General features: G+C 38.4%; 4 protein-coding genes across 6 annotated transcripts; 2 read left to right on the forward strand and 2 right to left on the reverse strand.

The window, feature by feature from the left end:
• The first annotated feature begins 1,960 nt into the window (after positions 1–1,960).
• LOC144203886 (collagen alpha-2(VI) chain-like) lies at positions 1,961–14,523 on the forward strand. The gene is made up of 28 exons (XM_077727462.1): positions 1,961–3,557; positions 4,982–5,146; positions 5,792–6,402; positions 6,479–6,499; positions 6,639–6,704; positions 6,881–6,934; positions 7,159–7,203; positions 7,292–7,318; positions 7,560–7,586; positions 7,679–7,723; positions 7,799–7,852; positions 7,920–7,982; positions 8,556–8,618; positions 8,696–8,749; positions 8,837–8,872; positions 8,960–9,022; positions 9,183–9,245; positions 9,455–9,517; positions 9,594–9,656; positions 9,808–9,858; positions 10,072–10,170; positions 10,455–10,517; positions 11,031–11,066; positions 11,139–11,184; positions 11,292–11,444; positions 11,623–12,078; positions 12,368–12,406; positions 12,481–14,523. The coding sequence occupies exons 2-28, from the start codon at positions 4,990–4,992 to the stop codon at positions 13,077–13,079; spliced, it is 3,117 nt and encodes a 1,038-aa protein (XP_077583588.1). The 5' UTR covers positions 1,961–3,557; positions 4,982–4,989; the 3' UTR covers positions 13,080–14,523.
• Positions 13,187–20,668, reverse strand: LOC144203884 (X-ray repair cross-complementing protein 5-like). Its single transcript, XM_077727460.1, has 21 exons — positions 20,513–20,668; positions 20,162–20,275; positions 19,336–19,519; positions 19,091–19,139; positions 18,881–19,003; positions 18,586–18,768; positions 18,262–18,376; positions 17,615–17,753; positions 17,299–17,411; positions 17,160–17,222; positions 16,928–17,065; positions 16,656–16,743; positions 16,454–16,584; positions 16,151–16,347; positions 15,228–15,321; positions 15,079–15,148; positions 14,749–14,858; positions 14,564–14,660; positions 13,965–14,032; positions 13,816–13,890; positions 13,187–13,641 (listed from the first exon to the last, which is right to left on the reverse strand). The coding sequence occupies exons 1-21, from the start codon at positions 20,525–20,527 to the stop codon at positions 13,627–13,629; spliced, it is 2,181 nt and encodes a 726-aa protein (XP_077583586.1). The 5' UTR covers positions 20,528–20,668; the 3' UTR covers positions 13,187–13,626.
• Positions 20,669–21,014: 346 nt separating this feature from the next.
• tmem169b (transmembrane protein 169b) lies at positions 21,015–23,448 on the reverse strand. Its single transcript, XM_077727861.1, has 3 exons — positions 23,261–23,448; positions 22,451–22,740; positions 21,015–22,379 (listed from the first exon to the last, which is right to left on the reverse strand). The coding sequence occupies exons 2-3, from the start codon at positions 22,725–22,727 to the stop codon at positions 21,745–21,747; spliced, it is 912 nt and encodes a 303-aa protein (XP_077583987.1). The 5' UTR covers positions 22,728–22,740; positions 23,261–23,448; the 3' UTR covers positions 21,015–21,744.
• A 66-nt stretch (positions 23,449–23,514) lies between these two features.
• LOC144204093 (uncharacterized) lies at positions 23,515–27,039 on the forward strand. 3 transcript variants are annotated; one of them, XM_077727858.1, is made up of 14 exons: positions 23,515–23,954; positions 24,158–24,214; positions 24,326–24,452; positions 24,529–24,618; positions 24,698–24,873; positions 25,061–25,103; positions 25,182–25,287; positions 25,359–25,458; positions 25,527–25,591; positions 25,908–26,092; positions 26,172–26,298; positions 26,589–26,630; positions 26,709–26,733; positions 26,810–27,039. In XM_077727858.1, exons 1-14 carry the CDS (start codon positions 23,903–23,905, stop codon positions 26,923–26,925), a joined length of 1,311 nt encoding a protein of 436 aa, XP_077583984.1. In that variant the 5' UTR covers positions 23,515–23,902; the 3' UTR covers positions 26,926–27,039. The 3 variants fall into 3 exon arrangements, with proteins under 3 accessions (XP_077583984.1, XP_077583985.1, XP_077583986.1); XM_077727859.1 differs by having other exon boundaries at positions 26,813–27,039; XM_077727860.1 differs by having other exon boundaries at positions 25,908–26,074.
• Positions 27,040–27,056: the final 17 nt, after the last annotated feature.

The following is a 27,056-nucleotide window of genomic DNA, read 5'->3' on the forward strand; positions in this document are numbered from 1 at the left end:
AAATTGCGGTCAATGGCAGCCAATGGCAAATTTGTTGCTAGGCAGAATTTCTAGGGCACAATAACTATAGCCTGTTGATTAATGAATACATACATACGATTTTAGGAACTACTAAGGTAATCACTGCAGTTTTAAAATTCATTTGAGTTTTTTTCCCCTTCAATTCTACTACTGTAATGTTATTACTGAAACTTTTATAATATAAACAGCACTGGACAATTTATTGGCAGGCTTCTACATTGTATTATGGGTTATTTACAGCTAAAAAACATGCATTCCAATAGCCACACTGGACTACCCATAAGATATATGTATGGTTGACTGAGAAAAATTGTGATTTACGGTCCAACATAATAAACAGTAAACCTACAAGGTCTACAATCACATATCCAATACCAATATTATTAGTCTCTCTTTATAAGAAGGTACAATTTCAATGTTTAGTTATGTTTTTGTCACCTTTTTCATTGCCTATTAATTCCTTAATTATCTATTAAAAGCTAAAAGTGATAAACTAGTAACTGAAAACACATCAAGTCAAAAAGCGAAAACATTTTTAAAAGTATAAAGCCATAAGTATCTTTTTAATAAATGAATGCTATAGATTCGACTTGTTAATGTAAAGACAAATTTATGCAAGAGAATATTGGTTTTAATTATATGTAATAGAGATTTATATAAAAAAAGAAGACTGGCGTCACTTATAATGAATGCAAAATGTTATAAATTTCATATGTATTTTTCTCACATTTTATTCTTGAATTATTTTCCTATGCCCTTTACAGATTTTTACTGACATTTTTATATCAAGTAGTAGATCAATGTACTGGCCTTTAAGCGCATAAATCTCTTGCAAGTGAGAAAGCGAGCACCTGCATGTAAAATATTTATACCTTAAAAAATCTATTGCATACAGTGTTCTATTCGAGGCCTATTAAAACAAAAACAAAGTGATAGCTGACATCTTATACGTGTAATATTCAAACAACCATCAAAGTGTTTAATCAAATCACCCAAAGACAAAAAACAACTGTTGATTGCCTACTCTACTTGTCCATTACAGTGCATTCAATTGTTATGCATGTTACGAATGTGCGAATTTCCACCAAGACTATAATTATTATTATTTTTTTAAAGTTCACTTCTATCCGACAAGTTGATTCCCCGAGTCCCGTATTTGTATCAAATGGGGTAGCGTAGCAGGATTTGACTCCTAAATAATTGAAGCGCCCAGCAGCGAGGAGCCTCCCGTAGGTTATCGGGAGTTCATCGCCAATCTCCTCGCCTCTCAATCTAAACTTCCAGGTGCCCACGACGGCACTGACGACGACCACAACACAACCAAGAAATCCTATAGATTTTCTGCGTGAATGTTCCCAAAACAACAGCACCCAAAAATATGATATCATAACGTTAAGTTCTTATGTTTCTAGTACCTTATAGTTTTTTTCCACTTCTTAAGAAGCTTTGACGGAAGCACGAACGTCAACAAATGACGTATTAGTTCAATATGGTCATTAGTGTATAGCCGCAACAACAAATCATTGCGAGTGTGTTTCATTTAAAAGCTTTTTCCAGTAATTCTGCTAATGCGATCAATCAGTCATGTGATTCTCAAAGCTTTAAAAGGTGAAGCACAATCAGTGTGCTGTTAGTTCAACGCCAAAAAAAACTTTAAAACCGGCTCAATGACGTGTTGGAAGCGGATGAACTGCTGTTTGTCATTTGAAATACTCAAACACTGGGATAAAAAGCAGCAAATTAATATAACTACCCGAACTCCTTCTGGCAATTCTTCTGCCTCTACAAAGCATAGTTGGCACTTAGAGAACCAACTGAGCATCTCGTCATTCAAAAAAATGGTTCAATCTGTCCAAACTAGAGATGTCCCGCATTGCATGTTGTGTTCGGAAATGTTCTGTTATTTTTCAATATATTTTTATGGTTTCAAGGTATATATTTTTATGGTTTCAAGGTATTAAATCGGGACTCGGTATTGGCAAATCCACAAAATCAGGGGACTTGGCTCACATGCAAAAAAATAGGCAAAGATAAACACTACAAACTGTGTGGACGACTGGCCGAGAGGACCCCAGAAGTGTAAAAAGTTTAGCAGAACTACAAAATAATCAGATGTATTAACAACAATGTTGACCATCAATTCTAAAACATTTGTTGCACTACAAATGGCCTCTTTGAAATGATCTCTTACCTCACTAGGTGTGATGCCATGACAGCAATGGGCGTCCAATCTATTGGGGTTGGGAGGGATGGCAGCGATCATTCGTCGTCATCATGGTCACTAAATGCCTGTCGTCCCAATTTAAATGTTGTATGTTGATGTCCAGCACTGTTAAAAGCAGTGAATAGGTTATTTCACCACATGGGCTACCTAATTTGTGAACTACCAGTAAATGAATCCCTCCACCACTTGCGATTTTTACTGATATTGAGAATATTACAAGCCAGTTTAAGGAATGGTCATAGCTCACATGTTGATATTGATGGAATGCAAGAGATTTAAAGGTGTGAAAGCAGGCGATTCTGTGACAGAACCTTAAATCATTGTTTACTTTTTTATTTTATTTTTTCCAAAACACCACTGCAGCTGTAATTCATGACCACAGGTTGTTTATTGTCTCCCCCAGGGGCATTTCCATGTGATACATGACAGTTTCAAACTAGTGAGAGTCTATAAATTCTAAAAGATGGAGGCCATGGCAAAGGTTATTATTGATTGTGGTAGTCAATGAGAAAGTGAAGTGAATGAGCTATAAAGCCATTCAATGTAAAATGACTGATTCAATGATTGGTTTGATAATTGGTTTGCAAGGTGCTTTAGTCAAGCTTTTACTAGTATAAGTAGATTGAGGCAATATAATTCACTCTTTTTAATCCTTTATAGGTCAAAATGGAATGGAAGTATAGTGCTGTCATTGGCACTCGGAGATGAGATTAATTCACAGCTAATGATCACAGATTAAATGAGCTCTCTCTATTGTTGTCAATGACTTCAAAAGTATGAAAATACCTTGTTAAATTACATCCATTAAAAAATAGACAGAAACAAGAAAATTAAAATGAGCAAAAACTGAAAGGACATACTTAGAATAATACTTAGATGATGTAATGCAGTACTTTGTCGGTGTTGATATACTTAACTTTGGCAAATGTGTGTGTGCTGTATAAACACACAGAGAGTGTCTCCATGTATGGAGAAGAAAGAGAGCAGCTGCTGTGTTTGTCTCCGAAACACTTCTGGTTGTCCACACAGCAAGAGAAATAAACATTTTCAATCCGACTATTTACATTATGAACGCCTGCTTTTATACTATTACATTTTTGGGAGTCGACATTGTCAATTTGTCTCTGAGTGCGTGTGCACGAATGCTGCGGCAGTGGGGGTGTGCTTTCCTGGGAAATAAATTGGACAAACCCCTCTAGACCAGATGGAGTGAGACCCCCAAACCGAGACCGCTGAATGAGATGGTAATCTTGTCTCAATTTTGAGGGAATTGTGAGGATTGAGGAAGGGTGTACTTTTCCTGATACTCTGGGTGAGTGATTACTTTTAATATAATTTGTTTTGGAATATGTGCAGTTGTTATCTTTTTTTATATATTTTTTGGCTTGTTTTTGAAGGCTTTGAAGAAATACTAATGTGTGCGGGCTGAATATAGTTTCAATAAGTACAAAGCTATCTTCCAATGCATATATAAGATTTGGATACATTTTACACAGATTATATATAGTATTTTCTGTCTATATGCACAGTCTAAGCTATGGCCTGCTGCCCAGTTTTTATTGGCCTCCAGCAAATGATGAACATATTATTAAATATGTAGTAGTGGTAGTAGTGGCTAAGAGTTGTGTTGTACATCAACGAGATGGAGCACTGCTAAAGGGAATTTCATACAATGATTAATTGTCCTTTGAGAAAATTGAGTTGCACCTTATTGTGCGGAAAATACAGTGTGTGTATTTTGGAATATCCTTTTACCTTTGTATTTACTTTTGTTACTTGTAGCCCTTTACCCATTTACTTCCATTGAGTTTTAGATCAATTCATCTAAAATTGGGTATATTAATATATTTCAACTGGGAAAGCTTGTATTGCCTCATCATGTCTAAATGCCAATTTCGACCTAATTCCTTATTTAATATATAAAAGTGGAAGGATTTTAACTTGGTTCTTGCATCATTTCTATTTTTGGAAAACGTCCCTCAGAGAAAAAAAATTAAACTGTTTTTCAAAAATGTTACATGAAAAAAATAATCTGTTCATTGCACCTGTAAATAATTCAGGGTTTTTCATGTTATTTTGAAACTTTAACGTGACTATATAAATTGTCCAATACATTAAAGGCCACGCAATGTGATGAAATTAAAGTTGAACCATGATAATAAACTCATACTGAATGACGGATAAGGTATAGAAGAAAATTTTTATTTTTCTCAAGAGTACTAGTTGGTGACAATAACGCTTGCATATTAAGGTTTTATTGGCTGTAAAAGCAATGTTTGGAGTATTTTCTTTTCTAATCATAACATTCCGAGCATTACCAGTAATATGTATCTTATTTGTTTTCTTGATTAAGTCGTTTTTTCTAAGATGTATTGTAAAACTGGGAGTTGTGCCAAGGGCACAAATCCAGAACATTTTCTTTTCAACCCTGCAATCTCTATTTATTGCAAATGATGTCGTGGTAACGAATGAATAATGTTGTTTAAAAAAAACTATGTATAAAAACGAACACTTTTGTTGTTTTAAGCATTCTTACTGACTATTTTCCCAGAAAAAAAAGATTAGCACCACTTCGGACATTATTTCGAAATGCTGTTCTTTCCTTTTTTTATACAAAGCAAGACTAATTGATAAACATCCTCGACTGTTATGGACCACCGTTCGTGAAGGCCCAATTGTTTTACATTATGTTCCTGCATTAACGCCAGCAATTTAGTATTTTCTGTCTTATCACAGGGACAAAGATGATGAAGAAAATGGTCAAAATTCACCTTTCAGGATTTCTTTTCCTTTGCTTGGTCAACACGGCCATTTCCCAACTGACTCCTCGTGGACCAAGACCAGTACCTGTGCCGGAAGATGAACCAAAAGATAACACACCGGAACTAGAACGTTGTAAGCGTGAGTTCACATTATTTTATTCTTAGACTGTCATGAGAGAATGCGTTTTCATGCTCTCATGGCAGTCAAGAAACTGACTTTGGGTCAGTTGTTGATTTGGAGCAATTTTGTGTCACCTCCTGTACATTTGGAGTAATTCCATGTCTATTTCTATTGATTTCAGATCATTTACTGTTGATATTGGGGTAGAACTGGGGTATTTATGGCTTAGTCCATGTTAGTTTTAAATCACTTTGTATTGATTTTGAGGCATTTATGGCCCTCTACTTGTTAATTCCAGGTCACTGTTATCATATCCAGCTGAAAGAGTTATTTAATGTAAGCATGTCTAAGTTTTCTTTTTGCTATTATGTAGTGCTACCATATGATATCTTCGGTCAAAACAATAACCATTAATAGATTTAATTTTCCAGAAAGTGCATACTTTCTTGAGGCTCTTAATCTGCAACAATGACAATTAAGAGAGACATATTAATCTATGTGTCAGGTTGAATGTGCTATTGGAAAAGAATAGGCCGCTTTTTAATTTTTTTTTAGGGGAATGTAAATAGAAAACATTTTGGGGAAATACCTTAAAATGTTGTCCAGCTTCATGCAACTTTTTGAGTCATTTTAGAGTTGAAACAGTGTGCATTGTACTTCCAGCCACAATCGTCAACTGTCCCATCAAGTTGTTCTTCATGATGGACACTTCTGAGACCATCGCCCTACAAGAGTCCCCGCCTGGAATATTAGTGGAAACCATCAAGGACTTCACACGAATCTTTGCCAACAAACTGGCAGATGAAGACTACCGAGGCGTGGTCCGCTTTACCTGGTCGGTTGGAGGCTTGCATTTCTCCCAGAAGCAGGTGGTCTTCAGCCAGCTTTCCACCAAGGAGAACTTCATCAGGAGCCTCGGCAAGATTCAATACCTGGGCAAAGGCACCTACATCGACTGCGCCCTGAAAAACATGACCCATCAAATGACACGACGCTATTCGGAAACAGAGGCGGTTGGCTTCTCGGTGGTTATCACCGACGGGCACGTGACGGGAAACCCTTGCGGCGGTATCAAAGCGGCGGCTGACAAGGCCCGTGATAAGGGAATTCGCATTTTCTCGGTGGCAGCGTCTCAGTCCATCGAAGAAACCGGAATGAGGGAGATCGCCAGTTCACCTACTGAGATTTACCGTGACGATTATTCTGCGGTGAAAATTGTCGCTGGAAGACCGAGAATAAAGACAGAATCTATTGATCGGATCATACAAGCTATGGTGATTTCCGAAATTTTAGTTAATGATGCTGATGTCTCAGGTACTTCTTGCTTACTTGAGTTTTTTTTCCTTCCAGAAATATCAAGCATTTGTTGAGGTAAAGGAATGATGATGTTTGACTGCGATTGACGGTGATAGACATCCAATCCGTGTTGATTGGGAGAGGCAGGTTGCAATCCAACGAGAATCAGTTAATGTGATTGGTGAGTATTTGTGTGTGCTTTTTGCTACTGTAGTGCTATCAACTGCCATGCTTGGAGACCCCTGGAATGCCTGGACCAAAAGGGGCTCGAGGACCAAAAGTAAGTCTATGAGATGTTTCATGGTTATTGTATTTCAATTTTGAGAATTAGAACTAGGTTGGAGTATTTTTTGAATGATTAGATAGTATAGAAGTATTCTGAATGCTGTATGTATCCATAAACTAAACAAAAACGTGAGTAATGTTTTTTAAAAGATATTTTTGATGTATTTACAGGGCACAAAAGGAGATAGTGGGTATCCTGGACCGAAAGGTGAAAAGGGAGGACAGGTAGGATTTTTATTCTGTAAATTGCGACTTTATCATAGACCAAACATGGCAGTGAAAACTGAAAAATTTCAAAGTAGGGTCAATCCATATTATAATTAGTACCTTTTTTTTCTTCAGTGCTGAGTTTCAGTGTGGATTTTCAGTTTATGAACTATAGGAAGAAAAAGTCATAATTAATAGCAATACTAATGAGACTCTAAATGATTATTATTTTTCTGTGACAGGGTGATCATGGCATTGAAGGTCCAATCGGAATTCCCGGACCAAAGGTTTGTCCAGGGTTACTGATCAATGAATCAAAATGTCACATAGTTATCATTTAAATAATTGCAAAGTTGTGTTTGTACTTTGACACAGGGAGAAGTCGGGTTGAAGGGTAACAAGGTAAGACAGATTTAAGTGAACCAGGTATGTCCAAAGTTTCTTGAGATTGAAGGACAAACCAGGCAAAAAAAAACAAGTTAAAACTGAGAAATGTAAGAGAGTGAGGCTGGGTAATATTCAAAATTAGCTTTGGGCCGGTAAAAACTGGGTTGCGCACGGGCCATAGTTTGAACACCACTAAATTGGACTGACCTCTTATTATCTGTTCTACACAACTAACCAAGTGTTTGAATTTCAACAGGGTGACATAGGTGAAAATGGTGCAAAGGTAGTTCTACTTGGATTTTTTTTCTATTAAAAATTTAAAAAGAATGATTAAAACATCCAGTGTCTTAATTGATTTAAAAAATAAAATTACAGGGTTTGGTTGGGCGACCTGGCCGGAATGGAACTGACGGACAAAAGGTGAATTTTAATTTTACAACTATATATCATGTCATCAACATTTAGTGACTGTTTTCGCTTCTGTTGTACCGTCAGGGAAAGATTGGCCATATTGGAGCTCCTGGTTGCAAAGGGGAACCAGGGGACAAAGTTAGTATTTTACCCCCCAAATGTGAATCCCGTTGAACTACCTGCATAACGTTCATTTCTGTTCAAGGGAGAGGATGGCTACCAAGGAGAAGTTGGGAAAATTGGTCCACAAGGCAAAAAAGGAGAGAAGGTATTTCAACTTTAGGATATCAAACATTCTAAAAAATAATCACCTATCATAGATAAATGGTAAAAACCTCGCGGGTAACCTGAGATTCTGTTTTAAGTCTTTTTTTTCCTCATGTCGGTGCTTGTGAGTATAACATGAGGAGATGGCAGACCAAAGTGAGACACATTGAGTCTGAGCTGGTATAAACATTTCAGAAGCTGAGTGGAGTTTTACCAAAACAGATCAAAGCTGTTTCTTTAAGATATGTTAAGATTTTATTCCTAAGCATAAAGCCATGGTACTAAAACATTTTAGTTCCAATACATTGAGTATGGGGTTTTGACAGTGAATACTGTCAGTAGTAGAATAAATTGTAAAATATATATTTTTTAAAGTGCTAAGTAAATATTTGAAGTAGAGTGAACTCAAATTATTCAGTAAACTGTTATTTTCATGTACATTTTCCTTACCACTTATCCTCATTAACTCATTTTGATCAGTGCCTGACAATGGGTTAATGAACAAGAGATTTTTTTTCCTTAAAAGAACAGGTAATTTGATTACTAATTACTGTTTGTTCTCTGTGACATTCAGGGCGACCCCGGCCTTGCCGGCAAATCAGGCGCTCCCGGCCCTGAAGGTGAACGAGGGCCAAAGGTACGAATCTAATTAAAACAGCCTGCGAATAATCAAATTTCGACCATAGTCATAACACCCGGATCAAAAATCTACAGGGTGAAAGTGGACATGCAGGCTTTTCAGGACTCCCAGGAAATAAGGGATCAGCGGTATACATCAAAACTTGATTTTCATTTGATTACCTTGACTAACCAAGATAATGAATACATGCTGAATAATCCAATGAACACTTTTAGGGGCCGGCTGGCTTACCTGGACCAAAAGGCGAATTGGTAAAGTGTTTTTTTTTTAAATGCTGCTCAGCGCCCATTTTCTTCTGGTGACTTTGCTGCAGTTGGTCAAGTAATAAATGTCCAAAGGGATGGCAAGGACACGAAGGAGCAAAGGGAAAACAGGGATCTGTTGGGAGAAAAGGAGTGAAGGTAATTTATGAAACATATTCACAGCAATAGATGTCCAATCCATTTAGTAACTGATCACAACCTGCCAGGTCAAATGGGTTGGAGGTCAATTGCCTGTCAGTGTAGGGTAAAAGTACAATTTCAAATCAAACATTATTTTTTGACTTTTGTTATTCAAAAGGGGGAACGAGGGCCTCAAGGAAGTCGGGGAAAATCAGGGATTGAAGGATTCAAGGGTCCCAAGGTGAGGTAGGCCACGGTTTTGACATCAATGGTCACATTCTCATGACTTAATGTTACATTTCTTTACATTATTTTGCAAAAGATTGAATGCCATTGTACCAGATTTGTTTTGCAAACATGCCCTTTCTTATTAAAGTGAGAAACTTGTGGGCATTGTCAAAAACTAAACAAAAAAAACCCCACAAAAATATTATTTCGATTCTTTTCTAGGGTCAATCTGGACTCCAAGGCTCGAGAGGTCAAGCAGGAGAATTTGGAGATTCTGGCCCAAATGTGAGTTGTTCCCTAACAAAAGAAATGATTATCTATTCCAGGCGCGTATTTACAATCACATCTGTATGCTTTGCAGGGTACCTTGGGAAATACAGGAGACCCAGGACCGAGAGGAGGGCCGGGGCCAGAAGGACCCAGGGTAGGTTAAAGTAAAATTTTATGGAATCGAATGTATTGGATCTCATTAATTGTGAATTAGTTTAATGGGCTATCCTCACAAAAGAGTTTTATATCAAATCATAAAGTACACTGCTGCTGCTATTACATTTAATTGTTTTTTCCCCTCGTAGGGTGATAAGGGAAGACAAGGATTGGGTTACCCTGGACCAAGAGGAGCTACTGTAATATTCTGTTGTGTGTTTTTAGAAAAAGAAAATGTGTTGAGGTGTTGAAGTATGTTTTTGAACCATTGCCATTGTCATACATTCAATCCATTCTACTAATTAACCCTAACCCAATGGAATGTACATCTAGCCACACATACCAAGTTCAAAGCTAATATTTGAGATATTTGTTTGTGTCCTAGAGGACATCATAATGTAGTGATTTTTAAGGGGGACCGAGGAGACCCTGGGAAAAAAGGAACGAAGGGGAGCCGAGGTGAATGCGGAGCCAAAGGGGAGCCAGGAATCAAAGGGCCACGTGGAGAGCCTGTGAGTTAAAGCATTTTGATTTGCTTGCTATGTACAGCTTTGGAATCCTGCATTAACTCATGTTTTTGAGGAATGTTGGGACAAAATCTACTTTCTAAAACAATCCCTGGGGGAAACTCATGTAGTTATCATGGTAGTTGATTGGCTGACTGCTAAAAGCGCAGGAGTTGCTTTTTTTCTTTCCATTTTCTAATTAAAGCCTTGATTCATATGTCGTTGTTTTTGGGAATCGATTTAATTTGAAGTAACTTTTAATTGACTCCGTTTTGGTTTCTTTTGTTCAGGGGGAAGAAAGTGAAGCAGGAAAACCTGGAGAAAGAGGAATAAGAGGGGACACTGGGCCGGACGTAAGCATCATAATAATAACCATCATGATAATTATAAAATGTTCTATTTTCTGATATATAAGATGGTCATTCTCTCTGGACAAAAAACAGCAGACTCACAAACACAAAATGTAGAATAAGGGTGCATATTTTGCCATTGATCTGGTCTTAGTGACTTCCGAATTGCCAATACAACTACTATTTCATATTTAGGGTGGATGGTTCATCGAATCATTAAATCTCATTTTTAATGACCTTCTTGTTACTGTGATGATTCATTTTTAAGTTGTAATAGGTCAGCAGGGTTTAATTATTCCCTGCTGACCTATTACAAGAATTTTTATTGCTAAAGTTTCTTGGAAAATATACCGTCTTAAAAACATTCTCATGTAAGGTACCATGTATTTTAAGTGGAAGGGTTGGCAGCTCCTCCTAGTTTAAATGGATTTTGTGTCTACCGCTGCTAATGGCAGGCAATTTAATAAGTGACACGCTCCGAGAGTGCTGCTTATTGCTTATGTTGCTTATTTGCAGGGATCTTCTGGACCACAGGGAGATCCTGCACTTACTGTGAGTACATACCATGAAAAAAAGTGCCTTTTGTCAACGCAATCACTTCATATTGCCGTTATGTCGTTGCAGGATTGTGATGTTATGACTTACATCAGGGAAACTTGTGGTTGCTGTGGTAAAAAAACAAACAAAAAAAAAACAAATAACTAACAATACAAATGTGCAGTTATCCATTGTTACAAATTTCCACATACTAAAGCTGTTCTTACCTTTTTGTGACAGACTGTGAGAAGCGTTGCAGTGCTCTGGACATTGTTTTCATCATAGACAGCTCAGAGAGTGTCGGTTTGAGCAACTTCACCTTGGAAAAGAACTTTGTAATCAACACCATTAATCGTCTGGGATCTATGGCCAACAGCCCCTCATCCCCGACTGGTAAAGTCTGGCACCATCGCCTTATAAATGATATCGTAAAACGCCTCAAGAGACAGCAGCTCGCGATAAAACAGAATGAATCCGTTTATGCGGTAATGAATATCTTGCAGCTTGTTCAAAAGAAAGAATAAATCTCGCTCTCGGATTACTCAGTTCAATAATTCTTACATGATTTCAGGAACAAGAGTCGGAGTTGTCCAGTACAGTCACAATGGAACCTTCGAGGCCATCCGTCTTGATGACCCTAACATAAACTCCTTGTCTTCTTTTAAAACGGCGGTGAAGAAGCTTCAATGGATTGCCGGAGGGACCTTCACCCCTTCAGCTCTAAAATATGCCTATGAAAATCTTATCAGAGACAGCAAGAGAGTCGGTGCACAAGTGTCCGTGGTTGTAATCACCGACGGACGCTTTGACCCGCGGGACGATGAGGATCTTCTGAAATATCTATGCCAAGATAACAGAGTCGAGGTGAACGCTATCGGGGTTGGCGATATTTTTAGAAAAGTGGAGGACGATGAGATTTTGGCCTCCATTGCCTGCGACAATAAGGATCGGGTCACTGGAATGAGGAATTTCGTTGACCTGGTGGCTGAGAACTTTATAGACAAAATGGAGATGGTGCTATGTCCTGGTAAGTCTAGCGGGAAGGTCTTACATTTTCTCATGTGATGGTCATTCCAAAATTGGAGGACATTTTGACTTCAAAATTTGGGAAAGAGAAGACTTTTGTGCTACATATTTTGAGCAATAGATAATAAAGTGGTTTGCCCGTTGGCCTCATAGTTTTGGGGTACCATCCCAAGTCGATCCTTAGCAAAATGACAGTACTTTGTAGGAATTCCTATAATACTATTAGGGTTTTTTGATAGTTCAAATGAGCTGGAATGACTCATGAGTAACTACTCAGTTTTCCCTTGCAGATCCAGTTGTCGTGTGCCCCGATATACCCTGCAAACGTGGTAGGTAGGTCTTCTCAAATTCCCTAGGACATTGCTAGTCGAGTAAAATTGTCTTTTTGGGGCCCTCCGTTTAGAACCTGATGTGGCCCTGTGTGCCCAGAGGCCAGTGGATGTGGTATTCCTCCTCGACGGCTCGGATCGCCTTGGGGTGGACGACTATCGTCACATCCGTCAATTCTTACACACAGTGGCAGACAGACTAGTGCTGGCCCGGAGCAGGACAGATCGCCTTCGAGCTCGCTTGGCTCTGTTTCAATATGGAAAAAGCGGGGAGAAGCATGTGGCTTTCCCGCTCACGCATGACGCTGTTGTTGTCTCTGACGGTTTGGCGCGTTTGGGCTATCAGTTCTCTTCATCTAGCATTGGGCCAGCAATCAACGACGCTATTGACAGAATCCTTGGCAAAGGAACAACTCGTCAGACCAGGCGGCAAGCCGAGATTGAATTTGTTTTCATTACTGACGGCGTCACGGACACGAAAAACTTAGACCATGCGGTGCGCGCCATGCGTAGGGAACAAGTCGTTCCTACAGTTATCGCCGTTGGAAGCTATGTTGATCACCAAGTGTTAACAAAGCTAGCCATGGGAGATGAGAACGCCATTTTCAAGGGAGAAAAATGGTCGCAATGGGAGTCGGGCCTGATTGATAATTTTATCCGGTGGATATGTTAAAAAGGAATACACAACACCTGTCTAAAGTGCATCCTATTGGATAGAATCATGTTCAATAAATTGACAACCCACAGAAATGGGATTTTTGCATTTTTGCTAGTTGATTTGTGGGTCTTAAACGAGGGCAACGACATTTTTGGGGGGAAATGCTTTCAATTTACTTCAATTAATCACATTGCCATATACAAAAAAGTAGCACTCTGTAGAATACACAAAATCCATTATTTCTTCTACTGATTTGAATTGAGCTATCATTCCAATATAAGACTACGTGTACAGTATGTAACCATAAAAACCCTTAGTGCTTCATACACACAATAAATCCTATTTCTAGATAAACATACATAAGTGTCCTGCCTTTTGTCAAGTCCCAGCTGCGTTTGTAAGACCCCCACACAAAAGATAACAGTCAGGTTAAGGTTGCCTTCCGTGCAGCATTCCTTCAGAGGACCCAGTGGTTTCCATGTGGGAGGCGGAACAAAGGACAGATGGACCCGAAGAGGAATAATGTGCATTTTTCCCTCAAATGTTCTCATTGCCTTCTTTCTTACATGTTGTCCAGCTGCACAGGAAGAGGGAGGGGAGAAAAAATGTCTGATTGGAGCTTATATATTAAGAGATTGGGTTGGGCCATTAGGGACACTTGATGCAAAATATGCAGGAAATTGTTTTTAAATGAGTTTGACTCACAGCAATGACCTAATGTTTTGCAAAAAAAAATAATAATAATAATTACCAAGTCGTCAACATCTCCATCGTCATCTGCCACCATTGCGGTTGGTTCGTCTTTTTTCTCATCGAACTGCAAAAACTGATAACAGGGGAGAGCTTAGTCAGAAATGAGGACAGTGTCAGGGTTACTATGAAATTGTTATCATGAGTCACCTGAGTGGCTTCGGTTTTGGACACGGAGCTCCCTTGTACTTCGTCTTGGCTGATAAGTGATATGGAGCCTGTATTGCCAGTGGAAAGATGTTAAGGGGAAAGACGACTCTTGGTGTACTATTGGGTGGTGTGCAAAACACATGACTGCTCGTTGAATGTTTAACGGTGAATGATTTGTTTTATTTTGTCGAAATGGAATGTAAACCCTTTGAAAATGTGGCTTAGAATTTTCAAAAGACTCACAAATTGGGTCACTTTTATCTCAAGGCACCACAGTGTTTCAAATTGGTTATTCATATGTAATATGCTAATTCCTTGCAATTGCTTGACTGTATATAATAGAACATTACATGCTTGATACTTTTCAATTGAACATATCATTGTTTTTGCCCTAAGCTGGCATTCACCTATGACTTTACTTAAAAACTCAAAAGATTTTCTTTTTAATAAGAGTAATTTTCAGACTGTTTTTTTTACTACTCTTGATAAAAGGTATTGTCTGTCCTTTTGAAATGATTAAGCAAGGACTGTCCTGTTATCACAATGTCATAAATTAAGAAATTTTGTGACATAACCAAATCAAAATTAAAGATTGATACCTTGAACTAGAAGGTCCCAGAAAACTTCCAGGCCCTTGCTTGCGATGCTTCCTTTCAATGACTGGAGATAGCGATTGAACAGATCAGCTTTCCCCAACTAAAATTCCCCAAAATACAAAACAATTACACAAGTGCATATTTTAGCTCAAATTTGAAGAAATCCAGTATGGCCACTGTTTATTTACCTTTACAGACTGTTCTCTAAAGGTTTGGACATAGGTGACGCTTTTCATGTAGTACTGCGTGTTCTTGTTGCTAAGCAACTGTTCTATCCGACGAGTCAGCTGCTCGCAGGCTGGGTGGAGAAGTGAGAAGGGGGTTTGGTCATCACGCCCAAACATGGAAACAGTATTTGGAATAATCGTTTCCCTGCTATTGACGGCAGCAGACGACCAATCCATTTGAGCTGGAAGAGGCTGGCAGCGAATGATTGCTGTCAGGCCTCCCGGTCCAAATGGATTGATTGGTCATCAAAGGCGGCCAGTGAGTCAACAACAGAAGGAACTGTATCTCACCTTCTTGAAATGGAATGTTTTTTTGTTTAATCAGGAGGCAAAAATCATGGCCGGGATTACAGCTTCCGACCTGGATGAGAAGAGGAAGGAGGTTGAAAATGGTGAGTCACAGAGCAGCCCGCCCTTGTTGCTCCCACCAAGCTTCTTACTGAAGTAACAGCGCCTTCAGAAATGTCAGCTAGATTATACTCCTCCTCCTCTTCTGTGTCTTTCTTTGCCTTCTTGGCATCTGGCTGTTCAGAGCTGACAGAAGAAGGGGTCAAGTAGAAGACAGTGAAAAGCACATTGAACAATCTTATAACACATATCCATCTAAAATAAAAAAATAAAAAACAAAGACGGTATCTTTTGTGCTTTAGGTAGCAGCAGCCAAAAACGCACAATGAAAAGAGAAAGAAAAGAATAAAGAAAATGGAACTTAATGTTAGCGGAGACCAAGACTAATTATTTTTTGCAGCTGTTAGTGTCCATGTGGGTGTAAAAATGATGCTATCAAGCAACTAATCTAATGTCAATAATCAAACAAATTGTTGGGAGGTTATTTGAGTTGTCTTTTTCCTTTGCAAATCGGTATTTTTTTAAAAATGAAAACACGTCCAAATGAGCTACAATTGCCCGGTACCCAAACAAGATGCAACACTTTACTGCCATCTTTTGGGTAGTTGTGTAAATATCCCCAATAAACCAATCAGTTATTAATCAATCTGCCTTGAAACTAATCTGAGGATCAATGCATATACAACACTATATTCCTTGAAATTTTCATTGTCATCTGTCCACTTATAACCCAATATATAACCCACTAATAGAAGAACAACGACAAAGCCAGTAACATTTTGAGCCCTCCCGCTGGGTGGTCCAGAAAGTGTGACTGAAAGTCCAGAAAATAAAGTGAAAATACACTGAAATATACTCTACCCATTTTGAAATATTTCTTCAACTATAAACCGCAGTAAAACCTAAATACTAGCATGTGAGTTGCAGTTATAGTATATATTTGGGGATGCATAAATGTCAAATTTTGATAATAGTCAATGTTAACTCCTACTTAAATTAAAATGAAGACACTTACTCCTTGCCAAAAATCTGAGCGCTTGTCTTCAGTGGCTTCTTCTTCTCCACCACTGTGAGAGTAAAGTGTTTCTTCACCTGCTCAAGTGGTGCTTGACAACGCTCCTTAATGACATCTGGGCGGTCCAGTACAGCGGCCAGCCAGGGTTCCATTGGGGGGAGTGCCGTACCGGGCCTGACCGCTCGATGATGCAAGCACTGAGAAAGATTGTGAGAGACCACAGGTGTTAAATTCCAGTCCCAGGGGGGGCTGATCTGGTTTGACACCCCTGGATTAGACCAAACCTGAACAGAAAAAGAGTACCTGAAAAAGCCTCTGGTATTCTGGGTTGGGAATGTGGTGGACTTTGAACAAGTCCTTTAAGTCTCCATCTGCATCTTTGTCCACCAACATCATGGAGTCAATTAGAGAGTCGACAGCCTCCAGCTGTTTTTCTAATTAAAAAAAGTAATCACTAAGTTATTATTTTTTTGCATAATCAAATTGAATGTTTTTGTTTTTATACCTGAGGGGCTATATTTTTTGCTGTTCAGAGAAGCATATGTGTAATGTCGGAGGTCTTCCATGAAGGGCAGCTGAACGTAAATGAGACACTGCACAATGGAACACAGAAAAAAATAGATTTCAGTTAAACCAAAAACAATGTTTAAAAAGTTCAATTTAGGCTTTCACTTCTGTTATCTACAACAGTTAAAATAACATTTTTAACTAAAGAAAGACACAAATTAAGCAAAAATCAACACTTCTTTACGATGTAACAGAGTTTTATGAAGTGACCTCATAGTTCAGCTTGATGCAAGGGAAAGCTGCTCCTATTTGAGGGTTGCATCGCCTGTCGGAAGCATACCGAACAATGGCCACCATTTTCAACTCGTCCAGCGCACGGACGAGAGCAGACAACGCCACTCCTGCGTGCTGAGTTCCAGGGGAAAAAAAAAAGAAAGAAAAACTGGTACTGGTAACACTACAGAATCTGCTTTTTTTAAGCAATTCTGATATCGAATCTAACCTCATCTGTAGCTGGAGCAAATATCTTTTTGGCCTGATTTCCCATGAATGAGTGGCGAGGCACCTGCAATTAAAACAACAAAAACATGCAAGGAATTTCAATAAATAAAACAAAAAAATTAAAATAAAATTCACAGTACCATTTTTTGGTCTGTAAATCCTAGCACAGCAAAGCACTTTCCATCATGCTTGTATTTCATTTGCTCTTGATCCACTTTGGAGAAGGGAACAATGTCACTCCCGTAGTTAAAACCTGGAAACATGGCATCATTTGAAAAATTGAAGCCAACCGAGAGATAAATGACTTTGTTGAAACAATAGATACATACATATACATTTGTATATACATATATACTATATACCTTGCCTGTAAAGAAAAAAAGTCAGAGAAGTATTGCTTATTTGATTCCAATGCATATTGCAATACCCACCCCGAGTTGCAGAGGAATGGGTTACCTTGAATGATGTCGTCCTTCACCACCTCGGTCTCATCGTCATCGTCTAGACAGAAGACAGTCTCTTTTCTCACGTGGTCTTTCTGGTTGCTTTGAGCGTCCACAGTGAGCCACGTTTTCTTAAGCTTCTCCTCCGTCACCTGACAATATATGACAAAGCGTCATTGCTTTTGACGAAAACAGGCGTCCAATCCATTTGAGCTGGTTCAAATATAAGCACTGCAGTGCAAGTTGGATTTTTGGGTGTGCAGATTTTTTGTATGTATTCATGAAAAACACCACCTGTGAATTCAACATTAACAGTTTTTTGGACAACTATAGCACAAGACATTGGCACTGAGTAAAACATTTTTTTAAATTAAAAAGTCAATGTTAAAGAAAAAATTAATACATTGGTATTGTTTTTTCTTTTATTAGAAAAAATGCCATACTAAAAGATTCTGCTTAATCAAAACAATATAAAGATATGATTAAGAGGCTAAAAAATAGGATTAAACCATTTTTAGGTCAACAATGTCTAAAAAATATGAAGAAAATCTACATCGACCTCAAAAAGCAGCCCATTATTTTAATGATCAGTTCAGTTTTGATTAATTGTGGCAACCCTGATGCAGGATTTACTAGGCGAGTACTCATCAAATCACTTACAGCTTTGTAGCCAACGATGCGGATGGACAGAGCGCTGCCGATGGTCATCTGACAGGGCCACGCCATGGGTTTCTTCTCAATTTGCTTGAACATACAAAGCCCCTCAATAGCATTCCTAAAAGTTATGGAAAGAAAACATCCCACACAATTATCAACTGTGTAATCAAACAAATTGCCCAAGTCATTTCCCCCCCAGGAAACCACCAAAAAACTGAACTATTTGTTAAAATTTTACTCAAAAAAATTAAATAGGCATATTAGACATTCGACATAGGCAGTTATTTTAAAAGGGACTATATGTTTGCATAAAAAAGTGTTTTAAACCTGAATGTATAAATTTGATCGAGACCCTCCTCTTCATCCAGATTGAGCATGATGTGTTTAACCATTTCTAGTCCCAGTTTCTGTTCTCCGGACAGGCCTTTGCCCGAACTGGGTCCGCCGGGACCTCGTCCGCTGGTGTCACTATCTTCGTCCATTGGGTTATCGTCAGCAGGGAAGGGTAAACTGCAAAGAATAGAAGCTTTTCTTTAAACTGGGTTGATTTTGCGTTTAATTATTCAAGTGGCATCTGTTAGATTGTCGGTTCAATATGAAGAAACATGATGTCGGAACACACAAGAACTGCAGCGTAATGTCAGCTTTCTTCAAGTTTTCAACAATGACATCCAGTTGTTCGGAGTCTGCTTCGACACTGAGGTCGGTCAGAAGGTAAATGTTGAGTTGATCATAACGCTTTCCCCTTTAAAAAAAATCAAGTACTTGGCATTACAACTACAATTTGGACATGGTTATGACGGTAGAGTATCAGAAGGAAAAGCTATCTTACTTTATTCCTGTTTGAAGAAGATCCATACAGACCACAAGGGCATCCAACCCTTTTGAAAATACCAGTTAAGGAAGACAAGTCCCTTTATTTTGTCATTAGATATTCATTTTTTAAAGGATCCGGTGGGGTTAATAGAATCTCTGTGATATTTTTGTGGTAAAAAAAAACTGACATATGATCAAGAATACGAGTACTACATTTAACATTCACTAGTCGCATTTGGTTTGTGCAAGTGCAAAGGATGCAATCAGCCTGTTGATTCTCTGGGCAGACCTGGTTCTCAATCTCCTCTAAAAGCTCAAAGTCAGGTACCATAAGGTTGCGGAGCACAGTGATGTTCTGATACTGGCCGTCTTGAGCCAACGGATTCTTTGTGGCGTCTGTGCCGAATAGAACCAAAGCCAATTCATCTTTAGTCTCGGCAAATAACTGTGAAAAGAAATATAGTACATTAGCATTTTTTCCCACGATGCACTTACTTACAATAAAAGTAATTTTCATTAAATAACGTGTTGTTAGGGAAATATAGCCTATTGTATTTTTCAGATTGTTTATCAGTTGCATTAGAGCATCAATGTACGTACCACATTTGTCAATTAATTTTCCAAATGTTTGTTCAGAAGCTCTCAGAAAACACAGTGGAGGTCTATCGCCATATGTTAAAATACATAAAAAGGAATACTATATTTAAAAAACCTAGGCATTTTACTTGACATTATAATTTCTGATCCCCTAATAAAAATAATAAATATATCCAACTTAATGAAGTGTCATATGGAAATTATTAAACATTAACTCTTTAAAGCCTATTATTAGTATAAAATAATGTTTATCATTTTGTATTGATGTTGCAACGAATACCGACTACATCTATATGTATCTTAATAGTATTATCAATTGTGTTTATGAACAGGATCCAGGTTCATATGCAAGTTTCAATAATAAATACACAATAGAAATTGTTTTCATACAAACCTTGTAATTTGGCATTAATGTTAAACATTACAAATGCAAGATCGTCAATTTTAACAAAATATGATCTTTCATCATATTGTGTGTGTGGCAATGTACCTGACGCTGAATAAACTTTTGAATGACTTGTTTGGCCAACTCAAATGGAGAGTCTTCACCCGGTGCAGAGTGAGACATGGAGAATCCAACATCCATGCACACCACTAGGAACGACTACAGTACACAAAAAGAAAAAAGAAAACAGATTTCAAATTATTATTATGATTATTATAATTATTAATACAGTTGATTGGACTAGTCGCACACATCACTCAGACATGCACCAACATGCCTTTTCAACTCCCGATCGACAGGTTGTGTTACAAAGGCAAACACAATTAAACAAAAAACAGTAGAAAACACTTGGAAAAATGTATTCAAGTAATGAAATAATGATATTAATATGCTTACTTTGGCCCGAGACATGATTGTTTGGCTACCTCACACAGGGTGTTGTATAATAAAACGTCCGTGCGAAAACATCGCTCTCTTCCGGAGTTTAAACGTGACATTCCCGACATTTTGACTCGGAATCGGATACATTTCCCCAAATATTTACGTATATATTTTTTTATTTAATCATTTAAATATAATATATCTATAATTATAGTATTAATTCTATGTTAACATACATTACACGCAGCCTTTCAGTATCACTATATTTGGAGACAAATGGCTGTGATTGGTCGTTTCGTTGCCATTGACGACGATAGATGTCCAATCTATTTTGACTGGAAGACTGCCAGCTAACCATCATTGGCAGCCAAGAAAAGAATCTTCTAAACTTTAACATTTGTTCTTTAATTATCTTTTGATGAAATAGTTTGTCTTTGCCAGATAATGAGTCTGCAATGTAGATGTAACTTATTCATAGTGTTGTCATACAACTGTCCACTGTTCAAATATGAACAAATTGATTATTAATTATTTTATTCGGCATAGAACAAATAGTATTGGACACATTTATATTTACACTGACATTTATTACAATAACTTAAAAAAAGAAACGTTTTTAAAAAGACAACAAAATTGAACAAAAAAATTCTGACCGGAAGAATAAAAAAAAATCACAATAAACACGTTAAAGATAAGAGTCTGCATAATAATTTAGAGTGAACACCGAGGTAAAAAAAAAAACATTTTAGGTGAGCACAAAAATGGAATAAAGGTTTGAGACATAACAGAAAGGTGACTAATGTTGTGTTAAGTCAACTTAGTTCTTCACAAAATAATTGTGAATCAGAAACTTGTGTTTTCCTGTCATAAATACAAAACACTGTGCAAATAATTTGGTTACCATAACTCATTTAGGTTATAACATCATTAAACAGCAAATTTCTAAGAATGTGCAAATACAGATATTTGTTTTTCCCAGGATACATCCCATTTTTCACAGTAACCCATGCTTATTTCATTTTTTTTAACTTGATCCCTTGATTATCTACTTTTTCCACAGCACTTATGAGTATCAATTATTCATGTTTTTCCCCCCACATAACCCACTGAAAAACCCACTGTAGTGTATGCAGAATGTTGCCTTTGTTAAATATTGTATATATGAGTACAAACAAAACAATTAAAAATACAGTGTTTTACAGTGTTTATAAAGGCTCAGATCTTTGCACAGTGTTGCATTCCCAGTTTCACACCGACGACGTCTGGGCGAGTCCGCTGGGGCCTTGACTGTGCAACGTGCTCGAAACAGTGTCCGAGTCCAGCAGCTCAATGATGCTGTACGGGGAGCAGTCCTCAAGTCCCATCTTCCCGCAAGCCCACCCGCAGAATCCCTTCTCCAAGTCCCTCACGGCGTGCCACCATCTTCCGAAGGCCCAGGACACCTGCACCACGGCGGAGTAGAGCGCCAGGGTCAAAGCCACGGGCATGATGAGCACCGGGTAGAAGATGATGAGGAAGGGGCAGATGGTAATCTTGTGCCAGAATGTCCGCTCCTCGTTGTACACCAGAAAGACGTTATACCAGGTCAAGGTGCCATAGTAGAAGGAAGTGATGAAGGACAGCAGGAAGACCACGGGGGCGCAGGAGATGCTCCACAGGACCACGTGAGGACCTCGGCAGACGCCCAAGCCACAGGACCGCTCGGGGTCCTCGCCGGCTTGACACTCGGCGTCCAGCCGCTCCCTGGACTTGGCCAGCTCGCGGAGCTCTTTTTCAGTCATGGTCACATGGATGTCCACGACCTGACCTTTTTTCTTGCCTCTCGTGATGGTGCCCGTCAGGGTTACGTAGCGGCTGTCAGGGGGAAGGCTCCAACCGCCGTCTGTTGAGTGGACAGATGAAAAAATTATTTTAATTGATTTTGTGATGAAAAAATGGGAAAGATTGAAACACCTTCATTGGTGGGCGTGCAGAGAAACTTAGCTCCCTCCTCGGCACTCCTCTCCGCTCCTTCTTCTTCACATCTTTGGTCTTCGCCGGTCTCTCGCTCCACATCGGAACGATAGACGATGATTGACGCAGGACGCTGGTCTCGCTTTCTCCTTCTTTTCCTCCTCACCGACGGTCCCACGTCGTCCACGTCTACATGGTTCGCCGACGATTCAGACCGGTGGGAGATGATCCGGGGGCTGCCTTCTCCTTCCGTCTGTGACTCCTCCACCTGGGTCATCTTGTCAGCTGGCCTGTTGTCAACAACCAGAAAAGGACAGTGAATGGGGACTACTGTCCTCTCGATGCATTCAAGGCGGGAAACGACCTGATGGATGACATAAATAGACACTCGTAGGGAGGGACATTAAAAAAACTGTTTTCAAGCCACAAAATGAATCACGTGAGGTTGACCTACATTCCTTGCACGTTCATGCGTGTCCTCATATTGCCTTAAAAATCCACCAAATGCATGAAACATATATGAAAATACATCATTATTGTACAGTGTGAAACGAAATGATTGAAATTTAGAATTTTTTAGTTTCTATTGCTATTCACGTATGACGGTGGGAATGCAGTTTTCCTACAGACACGTTTTGGTTGTCTTACGCACTTTCTGGGAACATTTTAGCCCAAAATTATGGAATTAAATACACAATGTAATCCATTCTCCTGCCATTTAAATCCCACCCATGTCCACTCTTTTGTCTTCCGATTGCCAGCGAAAAACGCGATCCTTTCATAGGAACGACAGCCTTTAGTCACTCTTACCTTAGCGGATATGTGTTAGCGTTGAGTAGAATTGTAATGATTTGAATTAAGAAAATTTAATCCTTTATTTATCTTGCACTTTGCGGTGGTGGGCACATCTCACATTGGGCGTACTGATGATTTACGCAAAATAATGAGTCTCGCTCCCAAAATAGCGCTGTGTTGGGCGGCCAAGACAACGTTCTTACGTAAAAGTATTTCAAGAATAGCCGAAATGGCCAGCTGAGCAGATGCGTTACGTAAAACGTTTCCAGTCAAAACCACGCCCTAGCGTCCGTCAATTGTTACGTATAATTTACTTATTAATTATTTTCAATTTAAAAAGAAAAGTATAACAGGATTTCATTTTATATTATTTTTTAAAAATCCCTATAAATCGACCCGTTGAAGTTTACGTAAACTAACCTCGCGTTCCAACAAACCTGTTACTAGCCTAAATACGTTTGAAAATACTTAATTGTAAAAATCCTTATCGTATGCATTTTAATAGGCACGTTTGTTCATTTGGGTTGTAACTACTAAATATATATTTTTACATCAATTTCATGTTAGTTTAGGCCTTCGCGCCACTTAATGTTTTTAATTAAATTGTAGCTAGAAGTTAGGCTAATTAGCTCTTGCTGAAGAATAGCTGTCACTTAAATGGCCCATCAAAGTACCACCAGTGCTATTGATAACATCCTCTTTCAGTTAGGTGAGTTATTTTTATTACATTCTGTATAAAAATGTGAATTATTTCAGTCTTAGTCGCTGTTTCCAGATATTGATCTAATCATAACAGTGCTGAAAAAACAGCCTACTATAATGCATTTGTATCTGTGTGTGCGTGTACACGTGCGCGTGCGTGAGTGTGTTTTATTATTATTATTATTAATATGATTATTATTTTTAACACAGCGAGTGAGGCTCGCGAACTTACACAGAGGAAGAATGACATTAACCAAGAGATTGAAGGTAACTGCGGGTCTAATAATGTATACTATTTTCTTTATTCAATTCATAACAATCTATTTTATTTTTCATCATGTGCTATTAACTTTACTGCTGTGTGTTTTGTGATCACAGTGAATAAAACTAAAATTGCCCGGAGGAGGACTTGTATCGAAACAACACGGACAGACATCAAGACCCTGAAAGACAATGCAGATATGAAACAAAACAATTTGAACCATAACAGAGCACTTGCAAAAAGGTATCAACCCGAAAGAGTGCTGAATGATCATTGTTAGAAATTCTAAACCCACAATAAATGCTTTTTCTACCCATAGCATGAAAGTCACTCAAGGGATGCTCCTTCAATACGAGCGCACTTTGAAATTGGAACTGGAGAACATAAAAGCCAACTACAACAATGAAAAGTAGGTCCTGCGTTATTTATTTTAATTGTATTTTATTAGGTGCATTTTTTTAACCATCTCTATTTTCAATTTTAACTAGAGATGTCTACGAAGAAAAGATGGCGAGCTATCGGAAACTGTTTCAAGATCACCAAATGCCATACGTGCTAAACATTCAGGTGCAAAATGATGACATGGAGAGCTCATTGACTGCCTCTCAAGATGAAGTGATGACAGTGAACGTCAAGGAAGCGGGGCGCCGTGCATGTGTCACTGGTAATTCAGACGTGCAGCAAAACCCCCAAATTTGCGTAATTTAATTAGAATACCAAAGGAAAAGAGGTTGATGAAACTCTTTATGTGCCATGCACAATATTAGCCATCCAATTACATTACAATCATCTTATATTTAACTTAAAGAATGAGTTTCTTCATCCATTCATTGCCATATTTGATATTACAGATTTTAGTGTGCCTCGTTCAACATCAGATGAAGACCCAGAATGGTATATTTACTTTTTTTTAACCATATACTCAGATACAAACAGTTACAATGTATGTTCTAATAAATTTCATCCCACTAGTGAACTTCACCCACAGCCTCTCATAGAAACAGTCACGCAAATGGAGCACTCAGCCGTCGAGGGATCCACAGCGGCCATCCCGGCCGCCATCGTCAACGACGCCAAGGTTCGTTTAGGTCGTCTGCTTAGACGAGGATTCCGTTTCAGTTGGGTTTCCGCTCACTGCGATGGACACAGTTATGTGCGAGCTGTCCAGAAACTTCTGCAGCCAAGGAACTTCCTAGCCGAGCATGGGACTTGTCCACCTGGATGACTGATGGAGCTTCAGGCAATGAAGGTGAATGTGCCACTTTCTCTCCAATTTTTGCATGCACTGTCAAATCTACGTGTTGAGCATTTCTTTAGATGTTGCTGGACCAGACGACTTGGCTAGCAGGGAAGAGAAACTGGCTGAGACACCATTCAGAAAAGTAAGAACCGTAAAACTCATTAGGCTCAAACTTTGAGGTTTAAATCTTTAGGCAGGAAAATCTGAGTCCTACATCACAGCAATATAAGAAAAACAACCAAATTTTCAATTTTAAGTCATTCAAAGTATTACTATACAATAAAAGAATTAACTGTTTAATTTATTTAATTTAATTTTCAAAACAAAAGATTAAAATGATTACTGGAGTATAAAGCTAAACCAAAAAAATATTAAAGTTTTGTCTGATTGCTTCCTTTAAATTAACTTTATGTATTAAATGATGTCACATATATATTTCTATCTTTAATTTGTGACAGACAAGGCTGTCGGTGGTGCTGGAGGAAGACGAGGAAGCGCAGTGGAAAATGGAGGAAGGAGATGCAACTGTGGAAGAAGAGAAATCGCCACAGGAACCCGGCGCCGCTCTTTCTTCAGCGGAATCCCAACAAACCCCCATCTCAGCGCCATTCCTTGTTCCTAAAATGTCAACATTTTCCTTTAAGTCGGTTTTATCGATCAAATACAAAATGCTGAATTTTTTTAATTTTTATATATATATACTTTTTTTATTTTTACAACAGCTTTAGCCCAGCTCGTTCCCTGGAAGGCTCTTCTGAAAACAAATCTCCAGGCTTCACATTTTCGACCAACTCTAACCCCAGCACCCCCGGGTTCCTCGGCTTCAGTTGTGACGATGGTGGAGATGAGGTAACCTCTTATTTTTTTGCTGCATCTACACCAAATTAGAATCCATATTGGGATTACTTAACCTAAATAATATACATAACGGCTTGGTATCATTTTCTGTGTAATTCTAGTAATGCAATAATGTAGCAATTTAGGTATTTTATTTTCTTAATACAACTTCTCATAATTTTACAATTTAAATCTCGTTCTATATTTTCCTGGTTTTAATAATTTATAGATTTTTATACTCCTAGTTCTTATTTTCATTGCACCATACCAAAGAAATATTTAGCACCTCAATATCTTGGCAGGATGCGCCGTTCATGTTCAGCAGCTCCTTTTTCAAAAATAAGGTAGGTTAAGTCTCCTCTATTCTTGACTTTTTGTTGTTGTTGTTGTTTTTTAACCCCTAATTCAAACTCTGATTTCAGACAAAACAGGAGAATAAATCAGATGGTAAATATCTCACAAATTAGGCACCAATGTGACTTTTATAAAACTTTCTTTCATAATAACACAATGTCTATTCCAGCAGGTTTGGATTTCCTGTTCAATAAGTCGGATCAAAGTGACGATTTCCAGTTGCCCTTCACCTCCAGCGAGAAGGAAGACAGTGACATCGACTTTGCTTTTCCATTCAAAAATTGAGACATAGTCACTCTTCCTTTTTTTTCCAGCTTCAGGTTACAAATTTAAAAATGTTATGTGTTGTGGTTGCTTGTTTCAAATGCCTGAATAAATAAATCAATACAAAAACAGCAATTGACTGGTTATGGACT

The sequence above is a fragment of the Stigmatopora nigra genome, chromosome 11 (assembly GCF_051989575.1).
Source record: "Stigmatopora nigra isolate UIUO_SnigA chromosome 11, RoL_Snig_1.1, whole genome shotgun sequence".
NCBI lineage: Eukaryota > Metazoa > Chordata > Actinopteri > Syngnathiformes > Syngnathidae > Stigmatopora > Stigmatopora nigra.

What these genes read in the sequence shown, in the direction of transcription:
- tmem169b (XM_077727861.1), bottom strand. Translation starts at nt 22,727, where the DNA reads ATGACCCAGGTGGAGGAGTCACAGACGGAAGGAGAAGGCAGCCCCCGG. An exon ending in CTGCACGCCCACCAATGAAG is followed by an intron (nt 22,380 to 22,450) that starts GTGTTTCAATCT and finishes TCCACTCAACAG; the next exon opens with ACGGCGGTTGGAGCCTTCCC.
- LOC144204093 (XM_077727858.1), top strand. Translation starts at nt 23,903, where the DNA reads ATGGCCCATCAAAGTACCACCAGTGCTATTGATAACATCCTCTTTCAG. An exon ending in AACAGAGCACTTGCAAAAAG is followed by an intron (nt 24,453 to 24,528) that starts GTATCAACCCGA and finishes TTCTACCCATAG; the next exon opens with CATGAAAGTCACTCAAGGGA. An exon ending in ATGTCAACATTTTCCTTTAA is followed by an intron (nt 26,093 to 26,171) that starts GTCGGTTTTATC and finishes TTTTTACAACAG; the next exon opens with CTTTAGCCCAGCTCGTTCCC.
- LOC144203886 (XM_077727462.1), top strand. Translation starts at nt 4,990, where the DNA reads ATGATGAAGAAAATGGTCAAAATTCACCTTTCAGGATTTCTTTTCCTT. An exon ending in AATATCAAGCATTTGTTGAG is followed by an intron (nt 6,500 to 6,638) that starts GTAAAGGAATGA and finishes TTGCTACTGTAG; the next exon opens with TGCTATCAACTGCCATGCTT. An exon ending in AAGGGCCACGTGGAGAGCCT is followed by an intron (nt 10,171 to 10,454) that starts GTGAGTTAAAGC and finishes TCTTTTGTTCAG; the next exon opens with GGGGAAGAAAGTGAAGCAGG.
- LOC144203884 (XM_077727460.1), bottom strand. An exon ending in GAAGGACGACATCATTCAAG is followed by an intron (nt 17,412 to 17,614) that starts GTAACCCATTCC and finishes CCATGTTTCCAG; the next exon opens with GTTTTAACTACGGGAGTGAC. An exon ending in CTGAAGGCGCTGTTACTTCA is followed by an intron (nt 15,149 to 15,227) that starts GTAAGAAGCTTG and finishes CTTCTCATCCAG; the next exon opens with GTCGGAAGCTGTAATCCCGG.